The sequence below is a fragment of the Zonotrichia albicollis genome, chromosome Z, assembly GCF_047830755.1.
Source record: "Zonotrichia albicollis isolate bZonAlb1 chromosome Z, bZonAlb1.hap1, whole genome shotgun sequence".
Classification (NCBI taxonomy): domain Eukaryota; kingdom Metazoa; phylum Chordata; class Aves; order Passeriformes; family Passerellidae; genus Zonotrichia; species Zonotrichia albicollis.
Window position 1 is genome coordinate 63,098,998 of NC_133860.1, and position 14,129 is coordinate 63,113,126.

The 14,129-nt window shown below is 40.6% G+C and overlaps 1 protein-coding gene across 1 annotated transcript; it reads right to left on the reverse strand.

Annotated features, from left to right (window-relative positions):
• Positions 1-95: 95 nt before the first annotated feature.
• Positions 96-12,568, reverse strand: TMEM175 (transmembrane protein 175). Its single transcript, XM_005486265.4, has 10 exons — positions 12,242-12,568; positions 11,873-11,911; positions 10,858-10,955; positions 9,717-9,768; positions 8,839-8,874; positions 7,352-7,435; positions 6,575-6,739; positions 4,721-4,799; positions 2,846-2,987; positions 96-2,316 (listed from the first exon to the last, which is right to left on the reverse strand). The coding sequence occupies exons 1-10, from the start codon at positions 12,377-12,379 to the stop codon at positions 1,653-1,655; spliced, it is 1,497 nt and encodes a 498-aa protein (XP_005486322.1). The 5' UTR covers positions 12,380-12,568; the 3' UTR covers positions 96-1,652.
• Positions 12,569-14,129: the final 1,561 nt, after the last annotated feature.

Consider the following 14,129-nt stretch of genomic DNA (forward strand, 5'->3'; position numbering starts at 1 on the left):
TTGGTGACCTTGTAGGAAAAACCCACCTAACTTAATTTTAATTACAGACATTGGCCTTAAAGTTCACCTACAGCGAAGAAATAAATGGCTTGAAGTTTTGTTTCTTCACTGATTGCAATTTATTACAAATACACATATTCACTACTATGTGTCTGCTGCACATTAGAAACAAAACCATACAGAACCAAAAGTGCTTATATTAAGTATCAGAAAAACTGCTATACACAACACAATGGAAGTAATTTAACCACGACTAGGTATAAATCCCCTTGAATAGCTGAACATACTCTTCATGAGAAGTATGTAATATTCACAATGACATATTCGGCATCAAGGTGCTTCAAAACAAAAGCACAAGTGCTTTCAAGACTGATCTCAACTGAAACGAGATATTTGTTTTTTACCTGTAATTTCTTCAAGCATATTTTGCCACCTTTTTTTTCATGATGAACAACAAAATTCCCCAAATGCCTTTAATTATGGCATTAAAGTTGTTAGGCACTAAGATAATTCAAGATACAAATTAATCACTCTGCCAGAAGGAAATGTAATCGCTTCTAAGGCAGCCAGAGTTTAGATGATTTGAAAAGCACAATACTTATCCAGCTCCATGTAAGTGTAAAAAAAAAAAAATTCAACATTATCATGGACAGGAACTTCTAGGGGTTAGTTTCTTCTGCTGTCTTCCTGAGACTCAGAAATCTGTGGGACCCCTTACTTGTCCACAACTCAGGAGAAAGCTTAACTCCTTTACCTGATGTGGAATTCTCACACATTGCAGTCTCATACTCTCCTTGAATATGACACCATGCCTTCTGAGTAACAGAAGAATGTTCCATTGCCAGACAAAAAACAGACACAAAAAGCCTGAGAAATTAAAACACTTCAGACAAGAAGCTTCTGCAGAACAGAAAAAAACTTACATCTAATCACAGAGCTCTTTTCCCTCAGAAAATATCAAAGCTAGTTGAAACTTGGATGCAAAGCCAGATCATTCCTCATTGTTTACACACTTTTAAAAAAAGAAAAGATATGGCCAAAGAACTTGTGTTCAGATGGTTTGGAAGACTGCTATCACAATTGCAACTCCCATCTAAACTCACACAGAGCCACTCAAACAGTTAGATTTCCAACTGCTATCCCCTGTTTGTGACTACGCAGGACAGACCATTGAAAAAAACCATTAAAAATTTTAACATTGAAAAAAATAATAAAAAAAAATCAGTAACTTGTATGCACACATGTTCTCCTATGATGTACCATCCAGAAATCCAGATGTCTCTGTGTTTTCCATGCCTCATATTCTCTTACATAGAAACTCAACCAACTTCTGTGTTTGGCTGCCATTTTCCTGGGTATCTGCGCACTTCTTAATTGATCATTGCTGCAGTTACATGTCAAGCAGCATTTTTTTCTATAGGGCAATACTAAAAGAAGGGGAACATGCTTTTCTTTGCATCCCCTCTTTATCCAATATTTTCAATAGCAGATTTTGGTGACAGGGTCTTGAGCACGGCCAGCTTAAACATAAATATGCCCCAGTTGTGGTCAATACAGGCTTTGGTTTACATCAATATAATCCACACACGAATATAATGCGAGTCAGAGGAGCTGAAGCTGATCTCTTAACTTCACATGCACTGTGCAGAAATTTAGGACAGTGTTTCGTTTGGAGACAAACATGCCTCCTCCTCTTCTAACAATACCACCTTCCGTCTGGAGAGAGACATCACAGACTTTATGGCAGTTAAAGAAATTCTAACAAAAATGCGCAAGGCAAGAAAAGCAAACGGGATTACAATCTGCATAAGATGGAAAATTGCAGTGCTAAATTCACTTAACAAGCAAGTTAGAAAGAAGGCCCCCAAGCTTACGCAAGGGTAAAGAGCCAGCTTAGCAAACATGAAGGCATGCTCCTTGCCACCATATCTAGCAAAGGCATGCAAAGTTTCCTCTTCATTGAGAAGGGCTGTAGTCCATATTGCAAACTGAAATATGCTGGCAAAGAAAGTGATCACACAGCTGACCTGAATGGCTTCTATTTCATTATGAGACTTTTCTGCAAATTCACTGGTCAGCTGGTAAGCTAGCGGAAGCCCACCAATGAAAGCCAATGAAAGTATGTTGAGCAGTCCCATTAACCGGGTAGCTTTTGTTACATAAAGGAAAAGAGAGTGATGGACAAACCACAGGAGACCAATTGTAACAAATGAGCCAAAGTAAGCAAGGTAGTTTGGCCCATATTCACTTAAAGCTTCAAGAAGACTGCCATGGAATTTCTCCTCAACTTCTCTGGGGTCAGGAACATTGTCTTCACTGTGGAGAGAAAAATTAATTTACTTTGCATATTCCTGTTATAAAAACACATCTGGAGGAAGACTGAATTATGCTACTTTACTTTGAGAAAGTAGTGAACAACAGGAATCCACCCCGTTCTTCTCTAGTAATTTAGAAACAGTGTTTCAAATAATATATATAAGGAAATCTGAATGCAGGTTGGCATTCCTTCGGGTTATTAAAGTCTATACAGAGACTAAACAGCTTTTATTCACAAAAAGCTTTCATCTGAAAACATAACTAAGCAAAAAAAGGAAGCTTTGTTCTTCAAGACTCTACATCCCAACATGTATTATGCACACAAATCATCATTACTGAAATGTGGATGTTAAAAGTATCTTTGGTTTGTGCTCTGTGTCGTTCCAGAAAATCATACTTTAAAGTAACCACTGCAGATTTTGGAAGTTAAACACAATGTTTGATTAATTTTATTTCCTCAAATGTTACACACGAACAGAAGTTTATATATTTTACAAGACAAAGTGTAAGAACCAGCACAAAGCCTTACCATATATCCAAAATGAGCAGGGTTGCTACAATGGCATAGACTCCATCACTGAATGCTTCTACTCGTTCCTTACTCAGAGGCTCACTGAGGTAAAAAGTGAAGGTTTCTAAGCTATGAGGTTCCTCCTCTTCACCTCTCCGACCTGGAAACAAATCCAGAGGCTTAATCATGAAAAGAAGTATAAAATAAGGTAGTTCAACAACCTACTGTGACCACCTTTTTTTCCTATCTGCCTAAACTTTTCTTTAGATAAAAGGATGTCAGTCACTCTACTGACAAAAGGATGTCAGTCACTCTACTTTTTTTGGCATATGTGCCTCTCCCTGAAATTTATGTTTCTTTCAAGGCAAGTGCTTCAGGAACAACAAAAAAAAAAAAAAAAAGCTCTTTCCTTTAAACTGTATGGCAAGCCATTAATAATGACTCAAAGCTGTAATTGAACAAATCAGATGCTGTACTTCAGGAAGGCCTAATAGCTCTAGGGCCGCTATGACAGCTTGGAGAACTTAGACTACATGGTAGTAAAAACCTGTCTTGAAAAAAACCATGGGGGCTGAACAAGGGTATTGAACACACTTAAAATAATTCAAGCCTTTTGTCAAAAGGTGCAGTTTTTATAGGAAATGTTGAACACATCTCTAAAGAGTGAACTCAGAAGTGCCTAGCTAGCGAAAATACACTGCTTCAGGTATATACATAAAAGGTTAAGGTTCCACAGGAATGCAAAGCAGGTGCATTCACAAGAAATTCAGTAAAGCAGTATTTCAGCCATCTGATAGGGTGAGGTGGATATGTGACCTGACTGCAAACCACACTGGCCCCATCACAATAAGCATGGACAATATTTGTATGTGTTTATTCTAGGCTCTGAGTCTGGCTTCATCATTTTAGAACATTTCTGCCTGTTATGGCTGCCACATGGGGACTGAAGAGTATGCTCACACTTGCACTGGAAACAGACAGACTTGTACTAGTCTGAACAGCAACAGTAGAAGTACAAAGGTGTTATTCTTCTGCCCCAGCTTGGGAGTGTCAGTAACAAAGACATTATCTCTTCAGTGGTTTTGTGGTCTCTCTCAGAGGGACACTGCACCTTTCAGCTAAGTAGGTTGCATGATATCCCCTGCTCCTTTTATTTTAGCAATGCCAACCTCTTTCTCAGCAGGGTTTAAGGGCAGCTCAGGTTGCCATGGTTGTGGAGTTGTTACTCCTGACACAAGGAGGGCAGAAAGCACATGAGGGAAGGAATCATAAGTTTAGGTTAACTTGAGACATGTGTGAAGGCACATCTTTACATTATAGCAGTTAGATTAATGAGTAATTAGTAATACCCTGAACAGTTAACTATTGTGAGAAAGTTTGATTTACAGGTGCAGTTCTTGCCTGTTTGAAAATGTGTGACTATTCAGCATTGTGGGGAAGGAAGTGGTAAAGGCACAGAGCTTTCTTCCTTATGTTCTTCCATCTCCATGCTCCCTCTTGAGGAGGGAAAAGGGATAGATGGCCTGCCACTGTCATTCATACGTGTGTCCGCATGCACTAGCACTATCAGGAAAAAAAGAAAGGTTTTGCACTGGAAAAATGATCTTACAATGTGTTGTGCCTTACACAAATCTCATCACATGGGAATGAGGGGAAATTAGGGAGCAAGGGAGACACTGTTTAGAAGCTATTAGAAGAATCAATAAACCCTACTATTAGAAGAAGGGTTTAGGGTATTCACCATTTAGAAGAATCAATAAACCCTAAAATCACTATGTTCCCAGACTGAAAATGAAAGCAGAACTGAAATTACTTCATTCCTTCATTCTAGGCTGTCTGCATAACATGTTGACAACCTAATCTGAACATATGCCTAGGAATTTTGTTACTTACCAAGAATTTTGTTTTTACACCATGTAATTAATCGACTGAGATGCGGAAAAATGATTACAAGTCCAAGAAGTACATAAGACTGTTGAAGAAGAAAATGAACAGCTTAAATATAGTTGTCAAAAATATAAATTACTTTCCAGATTTAGAATGAAACTATAACTCTCAATCTTAGAACTAATAACACTGAGAAAAAGAAATCTTGACTTTCAAAAAGAAAAAGGCTCAGCTGAAATGCTCATTCACTTCCTGAATAATGTATGTGGAACCAAATACTGCTTTTTCCTAGCTAATTTAGTACCAGTAATGAAGCAAACTAAAACAAGGAGGGAAATAATTCTGCTGACAAAAAGTGCAGGAATAACTACTTTGGAAGTTGAAGAATTATCCCACATAATCCTTTATGGGTTCTTCCAATTCATGATACTTTAAGATTCTACTGTTTGTGTCACAAAAACACATTGGTTCAGAGGTTTTGCACAGGTCTAAGCATAGCAGCAACTTGGAGAGTAATTTCACCATTGTTAATATTAAAAACAAAAACCAAACTATGGTTTGGTAGTTTTGAACGGAGTGAGGAAGAAGAGGAAAGCATATTTTCAGACAAAACTAGGCCTTTTCATATTTGGACTTATAACTGCCCCTTTCATCAAGAGCAACCTGATTTCTCACAAACTTGGGGATTATTTAAATACTGCCAATTCCTGTGGAATCTTTCTCAAAATCCATCTTTTCCTAAAGAACAAGAGGAATGGAAGCTCAGCATGCATTCAAAAACTAGATTTCAGTAGGGGTTCCAGAAAAGAGTTAAAGCTGTATTAATACAAGTAGGAGCAATTCACTGACATCAACTAAAGATGGAAGAGAAAAAGGCTATGTAAAAGCAGTCCTTGAGAGGCAGGTGGCCTAACTGGTCTCCCTTCTCTGTTTGCTCTTACACTCTAAGTTAGTGCAGCAATTGCATTCACTTTTCTTCAGTTTGTGCAATGTGGTGTTCACTTCACATAAATTTCCTCAACTACTTCTGATGCGCAAGATATTAACATAGAGTTTGGAAGATCTGCTAAAAACAAACAAAAAAGCAGGCACAGCAAGTAATAATTTAGCAGAATATTCTTTCTACACCATACAAACTCATGGATCAAGTTACAGCTTGATATATGTGATTAAATATATTCAATGCAAAAAACAACACCCTGGAATGTAGCAGATTCCATAGAGGTTGGGAAAGCTCCATGGAGGATTGAGGCTTAACAGTAGGAACCGCTGAGTCATGATGAGACAGCAAAATAAGTTCCTGTCTCTGACCCTCCACCCCAAAGCTTATCTCTGTAACCCCATGGGTCACTTTTCCCTAACCCCCACTATTGGACATGTTTGGATCCCCCTTTATGCTATGAAAAGGGGCTGTTTTAGCCCATTAGACAGAAGAAGAGCTGTCACTGGACCCTTCCCAGACTCCCCAATAAACCATTGCTGTGGAACACCAGGACTTCTCCTTCTCCTCTCTCACATCTGCTTCAAGCCTCAGCCAAGGGCACCCTAGCAAGCAAGCACAGAGCTGAGATCCTAAGAAAGCTGATAATCGCTAAAGAGCTGACAATCACCGGGATTCCTAAGGGAAGCCACAGCTGCGAGCTGCCTGGGCATTTGGGCTCTCCGCATCCCAGAGGGATGGGGCTCCCAGGCCCTTGCATCGCTCCATAATAAGGCCAAGATCAAGGCCTTATTATACTAGAACTAGCAATGGAGAAAGTGTGCATAATTAACACAGACATCACTCTTTTCATACACAGTCCTAAAGACAGCTAATACAAACTGCTGCATCAAAGTTTTCTGTCAACCGAGACAACTTACCAAAGGAATAAAGAAAAAAGAAAAGATGGCTGCTAAAAAGCATAAAATTGGTCCTCTCAGGATAATCTTTAGGATATGACGTTTATAGAAATTCTGATTTTCAGATTCCTGTATCTGTTGATTCAGTAAGTGTGGGTGATAGAATCCATATGCTACTATCACAGCCTGCAAGGAAAAGAGCATTACTGAACTTATTACATATAAATATATGAAGGATTTCAAACGTAAGACATAGAACTATAAATCAACACATTTTGAAACACTTCCAAGCTTATTCTTCACTCCCATATGGAAAGTTGGTCCTAGAAACTCTGAGATTTGACAACACACTCAAAGATTTAAGTGAAGATTTTAGTCTCCTCCTTTGATCCTTGATGAAGGGGAATGAAGACCTCTGTAACGAGGAACTGAAAGCAACAAAGCTCTGCACCAGGAGGAAGAATGCTGCTGGACTTCAGACTGAAAACCTGTGTTCCGTCACCCACTGCTGCATCGAAAACTCAACTGTTCTTTCCCGAAGGCATTTATGCAAAGAGTGGGAAAGGAATTCTGTGAACACTGAGATCAGCTGATTTAGTTGCAAAAAACAGCTTCACAGGACAGGGAACTTTTGTCTTACATACAGGTACTGTATTATCATAATGGGCATAACTTTGAAAAAGAATGCTATACAAATAACATATTTAGCAATTTATGCCACTCACTAAGAAGCTTAATTTCAGTTCTACACAAGAAAGTCTATGTAAAAGTGAAAATGCTAATGGAGAGCTCCAATACCTGTATAAGGCCAATGACAACAGCACAAACACTGAACAGGAAGATGCCAAAAGGTACCCCTGGAAAGGAGGCCATTAAGGAAAACTGGAAAAAAATCAACAAGATCATATATTTAATTAAGAAGCAATGCAGGAATAACAGTAGAGAAACAGAAGCACTCTTCATTCAATATTGAAAATATTCATAAATCTACATAATAATTTGCATTTCATCATAATTCCATTAAATGTTATTTCTAGCCACAAATACATGCAGGCATCCCAACCAAAGGCATCTGGAGAGATTGACAGTGACAGTCTCTGGAGAGACTGACATTGACAGTGCTAAACCTTAGCCATTCTGGCACTGTGCCTCCATAATAAAGAGCCTCCAGACTGGCTTGTACCTGAGCATAAAGCTTAACTGGTTTTGGTTGACATGACATCATAGCTGTGAAAATTCTTGATATTAGGATACCTTTTTGAATCTTTTATTTTGTCTACCTCCATGGCTCCCTGTTGTATTAATTTTTGCAGCTTCTTTAGAGGATGAAAAAGGAAAAAAAAATTTAAAAAGGAAAAGAAAAGCAGGGTGTAGTGTTAGGTAACATGGACAGCTTTCTAAAAAAAATTCCAGCTTCAAGGCAAAATGAAAAGTATGTTCTCTTGCTGATAAACATCGTCTTAGTGACCACAGCCTCATTTTTTGCAGACTACATATAAGACATACATACCCACATGGAAACAGGTGCCTGTCCTACTTACACATACAACTGTCAAGATGCATTTTGATCAACTGTTTTGTTCTGTTAATATAGTATTCATTTGCAAATATTCTTTTAAGGTCATATGACCAAAAATTGTGCAGATTTTAAACATAAACCCTCAGCTGCCAGAATCAACCTTGCAGAGCAAATCAGAAGTGATACCACAAACTTGGTCTAAATTACAAAAGGAAAATGTCCTGCCATATAAGGTGGAGTTTGAAACACAGTTTTATTTATCTTACCAAAATTCTTATCAGATAACGTGGACCTTCTTCAATACAGCTGCTTTTTTAAAAGAAATCATGGAAATTTTTTACCATGAGAGTGGTAAAACATTGGCACAGTTGCCCAATCCCTGGAGATGTACAAGGTGAGGTTGGATGGGGCTTTGAGAAACTTCATCTAGTTGAAGATGTTCCTGATCTTTGCAGGGGTTGGACTATAGGACCTTCAATGGCCCCTCTCAGCCTGAACTATTCTATGATACTATGACTTCCCATAACTGTAAGTTTTGTTGCTAGAATACCCATTTTCTGCCAGGTCTAGAACATGAAGTATTTGAAAGTTATAAAATAGCTTCATGAATTTTAAAGAAGCAACAGTTAACGATGACAATGGATTGAGGGTTTATACTATAACAACACTTTCCTGCGTTTCTGAATACTTTGGTAAAGTCTTTCCAAATAAATGAAGAAACAAACAATGTAATTAAACAAATTTCAGATTTTAGAAAATTACTTACTGTATATGGCAAGAAGGTTATGATCATCATACAAGCCTAAAACAGAAAATAAGCATTTTGAAACAGTATGTATTTTCTGGACACATCTTTAATGAGGGCATTGCTAGCTTTGTATTTTACAAGGAGATCAGATGCTTGTGCTGCATAATGAAAAATACCCATATTTCTGAAGTTGCTAAGTTTTGACAGCAAATGGCTGCTTTTGTACACATCTTCCATGTTCTCTAGGCAAATTGTACAAGCTTGTTGTAGAAAACACTACAGTTTCCTGTGTTACCAATACCCCAGGTAAAAGTTTTGCTATGGTTTTTACGAGACTTCTTTCTAAATGCTAAATTTACCACACTCTCTAAACAGTTGTTTCGGATTTGTCAAGAACGTTAATAGCTGATCGTAACTACTGCGCATCTAAAAAAGCAAAATCAAAAAACCCAACCCAACAAACAAAAGCATAAAGAAACATATTGCTTTGAAAGCTACATTAGGTAAGAATTAGATGCCTTAGGCTATTCTTCTAAAATAATTTCCTCTAGTTTTATCTCATGGAGCTCCAACAGTGCTTTTATTAACAAAATTAGAATAACTGTGCGATTGCATACTTTCAGAGAACAGAGTTTGAAACAACACTGCAAAATACTCAGTTCCCCCAGATGAACTTCAGACTAACCTGCTGCAGAGCTTCCTTTGGTTTACAGTAAAACATTTGCAAGTTAAAAGCAAGTTATTTATCAATCAGTCACAGAACTAAAGATCTTTGTATTTTCCTGGAAATATGGCAAAGTTATGCTATTTAATGTAGAAACTTTTGGATATTCACAGACACACTTAAGTGACCTGTGTCTGCTTGTTAACCATCCAGCTTCTATGACAACACTCACCAGATTTAGAAGAGCCAGGACATCATCTATATGTTCTATCACCTGAAACAACCTGTCAAGGCAAGGCAAAGTATCATGAACAAGCCAACTCACAAAATATATTCTACAACACTACATATAAATTGTACATTTATGGTAGTATGGGGGAACCCAATTTTTTTCTCTACAGAATTAATACAAGTATTCCAGGTACCACCAAAACTCATGAGGCTCAAATGTGAGAGTAACATTTGTTGGAAAAATCTTAAAAGCGAGATACAGTGAAGTTTAATAATGGAGCAATTATTAAGAACCTGGTTTCTATTTGAATGGCAGAGTATTTTCAAAATTTTAAGGCTTAGAATAATTTCTCCTGAAGACACAGCGCACAAAGAAAAAGCTTTCCTTGCATATGTCCCCAGATTTTGTTAATGAGACTCCTCATTCACAAAACTATCACTTAGAATGAACAGGACCCATCACTCTCCACAAAACCCTGAGACTGTACCTCAGCATTTACTTATACAAGCAAAGAAAAGCACTGGACTAAAGGAATGGATGTGGGGATTCAGCTTCAAATACTGAATTACAGTCTCACACCTTTATTGGAATGCAGCCAATCTACTTGCATAGTGACATTTGTAAATTTCAAAATCCAAACAAAAACTGCTGTGGTTCCAGCATGACGCCTGCATGCCAATTTCTTTTTAACCACCAAGACACGGCAGGTGGGAGTGTCCACAGCTCTGTGAAGTACAGAATCTGCAACATTACAACTGACTTTGCAACAACTACTGCTGAGCACAGATGAGATGAGTTTTAGGCCAGCTGTACTATATCAGTTCCTTTGTTGTGGAGCATGCAAGTTACAAATTCACGTTCTTTTCAGCAGAATTAGAAGTCTAATTCCATCTAGCCTTCAAGGTAAGAAGGAAAATAACTCTAAAAGATATATAATGCTTGTTTTACTCTGTATGAGTATGGCAGTGGGGTAAGAGTAGCTTTTCACTGCTAAGAGTAGCATTTCTTTACAATGGTTTTCTAATATTATTCAACAAAAGACAATTCAGAAGTCTGGCAGCAAGACAGAAATACATCAGAGACATGGTTATTTCCTGCACTTTCTAGCTTTTAACTTTAGATTTAAACACCATGTTCCTACCTTACATGAGCTGCCCATGCCACTGTGACTATTAAAAAGGTCATCAAGTAAACGGCAATTTTTGCTAGAAGAAGTTGCTGAACACTTTCACCTAATTTCTGAAACAGAAAGTGACACCCAAGGAAACAAAATATAAATGTTATGTTACAAAATTATTACCAACATCTGAAAAAGAGATGTACAACAATATAATGTATTTTTGAAAAGTGCCTCCCAAAAATGCAGTTCCCATTCAACAAACTCATTAGCACATTGCAGAGAAAAGAGTTTATTAGGAACTTGTAAATAGGCTGAAATATGGCATTTGATGTATCAACACATCTCATCAATCTGTAAAAAAGGGCTTCCCAATGCTCTATTCACCTTGTTACTCATTTATGCATTCTCTCATCACTGTTACTATAATAATGCATTTCAGAGGACTGGACACAATATGCCTCTTTTACTTTCACAGCACTGAATTCTGTAGTAGAAGCATTGAAGAGGTTTCATGTGACCATTGTTAAAAAGCAGTAAGGAGAGGGCTTAATCTCAGCAAATTTTCCAAATACGACTACAGTGGCTTAAACAGACTCATATAGTATATTTGCTGCAATACAGATCTTATCTGAGCTTCTTAAACTAAGATTTATGTCTATTTAAGAGTAGAAAAATAAATAGCAACAAAACAAAAAACCGGTAAATTTCTCAAATTATTGTTTCCTAAAATTCCTGGGTATTCTCAGAATTAATTTCTTTCCTGTAGTCTTCTTTCTCCACCTTTGTTTATTCAAATTACATTTATTATGAGCCTGACTTTAAAACTAGCATTCAGATTGTGCTATGTAAGTTTCTCTCAGTGATGGTTTATTACCAAGAAGACCAGATCCTTTCTGAAAGATGTTTTGGCCAAATGGACAATTCAGGTCTCATAGAAAAGTAATTAATTATAATCTATGGCGAGGATGTTACGGGCTAAACGAGGGTGTTACTTCTACTTGCGAGGACACAAGAAACAACAAACGGCACGTGATACCTGGTCAGGATGTATTTTTGTGTGAGCCACCGGCAAAATCTGAAATAACAAAATGTTTATTAGCACATGACGTTCTTTTCCTTGTTGAGCACTTCCCTAAAACCACACAACCCTCAGGGGCCAGTGGATCGCGTAGCCAGGAGCAGCTCTGGAAGTCACAGCCGCTCCCTGGCCTTGGCCCGGCCCGCCGCGGCCGGCACAGCCGACACCTCTCCGGGACGGCCCCGACACATGGCGACAGCGGGGCGGGCGCGGAGCCGGGCGGGCCGGGCAGGCACGGGCGCCACCCGGAAAGCCGGGACCGGCCGCGGCTGCCCCAGGCTTCCCCCTCCCTGCCTCCCTCCCCGCCTCCCGCCGCCGGGCGCTCACCATCACGGTGGCGATGATGGACAGCAGCGCGTCGCTGTAGGCCAGCAGCCGGTGCGATGTCTGCGTGCTGCCGGCCGGCTCCGGCTCCGGCCCCGGGCCCGGGCCGCGCTCCCGCGCCGCAGCCCGCGGAGCCGACATGGCCCCGTGCGCTCGGCGCGGCGGGGGCGGCGCTTCCCTCGCCCTCAGAGGGGCGGGAGCCGCCCGCCGCCCCTGCGGGGCGGAGGAAGGCTGCTCTCGGAAGCGATGCGGTACATGTCCCTGAGTGGCCGAGCCGCCGCCGGGCGCACAGCGGCTGAAGCAGCAACCCCGCCTTTAAAAGGCGTTCCAGTTCACCTCTCCGTTTTCCATAACAACATCCTGAATCCAGTGACGCTGACAGTGTGTTCTACACAGGACTGGTCAGGAAACATCAACAGAAGAGGCAAAGGAAAGCATCGCTCTCAGAGAAGCAATTTATATTCCTCAAACAAATTCCCTTTTTAAAATGGGAATTTCAGCAAAAGAGGGAGGTAATCCTGTCCCTTTCCTCAGGCCTGGTGAGGCACATCTGGAGTGCTGTGTCCCAGTCTGATCCTCTCGGTACAAGAGAGACATGGAGCTCCCGGAGCACGTACAGCGGAGGGCAACAAAGATGATGAGGGGACTGGAACATCTCTCTCACCAGGAAGAGCTGAAGGAGATGGGCCTGTTCAGCCTTGAGAAGAGGCAACTGAGAAGGGAGCCTCAGGAATGTCTATAAATATCTAATGCGTTGGTGCCGAGACGATGGACATAGGCTCTTCTGTGTGGTGCCAAGCAATACAGCAAGCAGAAAAGCTGCACCTCAGTATGGGAAGAGCTTCTTTACTGTGTGGGTGATCACAAAGAGGAACAGTGTGCCCAGAGAGATTATTGGATCTCCTTCTGTGAAGATACTCAAGAACCATCTGGATGCAATCTTGTGCCATGGGGTCTAGAATAATCCTGCTTAAGCTGGGAGGTTGGATCAAAATGACCTGCCGAGATTCCTTCCAACTTTAGCCATTTTGTGATTCTGTGATCTTGTGAAATAAGGACCTGTGGAACTACAGGTCAGTCAGTCTCACCTCTGTGCCTGGTGAAATCCCCATGGAAACTATACTAAGGCATATGGAAAATAGGGAGGCGGTTAGTGACAGCCAGTGTGGCTTCATTAAGGGCAAATCATGCCTGCCAAGTGCAATGGCCCTCTGCAATGGGGTTATAGAGGTGATCATTGACGGGAGAGCTGACATCATCTGCATGGTCTTGTGCTAAGCATTTGCACCCAATGGATGAGGTTGGAAGGGACATTAAAGATTGACTGTTCCAGCCCCGCTGCAGTGGGCAGGAACGCCTTTCACTAGACCAATTGCTCAAAGCCACATCCAACCTGGCCTTGAACACTTCAGGCATGGGGCATCCACAGCTTCTGGGCAACCTCTTCCAGTGCCTTACCACCTTTATAGTAAAGAACTTCTTCCTAATACCTAACCTGAACCTACCCCTCCTTTGGCTTAGAGCCATTCACTCCTGACCTGTCACTACATGGTCTTGCCCAAAGTCTCCATCTTTCTTGTAGTCTCTCTTCAGGTGCTGGTAGCCCGTTTTCTCTTTTCCAGGCTGAACCATCCCAATTTTCTCAGCCTTTCCCCATAGGAGAGGTGCTCCATCTCTCTCATCATCTTAGTGGCCCTTCTCTAGACTCCCTCCAGCAGTTCCATGTCCTCCCTGTGCTGGGAGCCCAGAGCTGGATGCAGGTTCCAGGTGGGCTCTCCCCAGAGCAGAGCAGAGGGGCAGAATCCCCTCCCTGCCCTGCTGTCCACGCTGCTCTGGATGCAGCCCAGGACACATTTGGCTCTCTGGGCTGGGAGTGCCATGGCTGGGCCAT

Bases quoted from the DNA above. Each gene is read 5' to 3' on its own strand.
- TMEM175 (XM_005486265.4), bottom strand. From the start codon at position 12,379: ATGTCGGCTCCGCGGGCTGCGGCGCGGGAGCGCGGCCCGGGCCCGGGG. The intron at 11,912-12,241 runs GTGAGCGCCCGG...TTGTTATTTCAG, and splicing joins CCATCATCGCCACCGTGATG to ATTTTGCCGGTGGCTCACAC. The intron at 6,740-7,351 runs GTATTGGAGCTC...TTTTCCTTGCAG, and splicing joins TTGTCATTGGCCTTATACAG to GCTGTGATAGTAGCATATGG.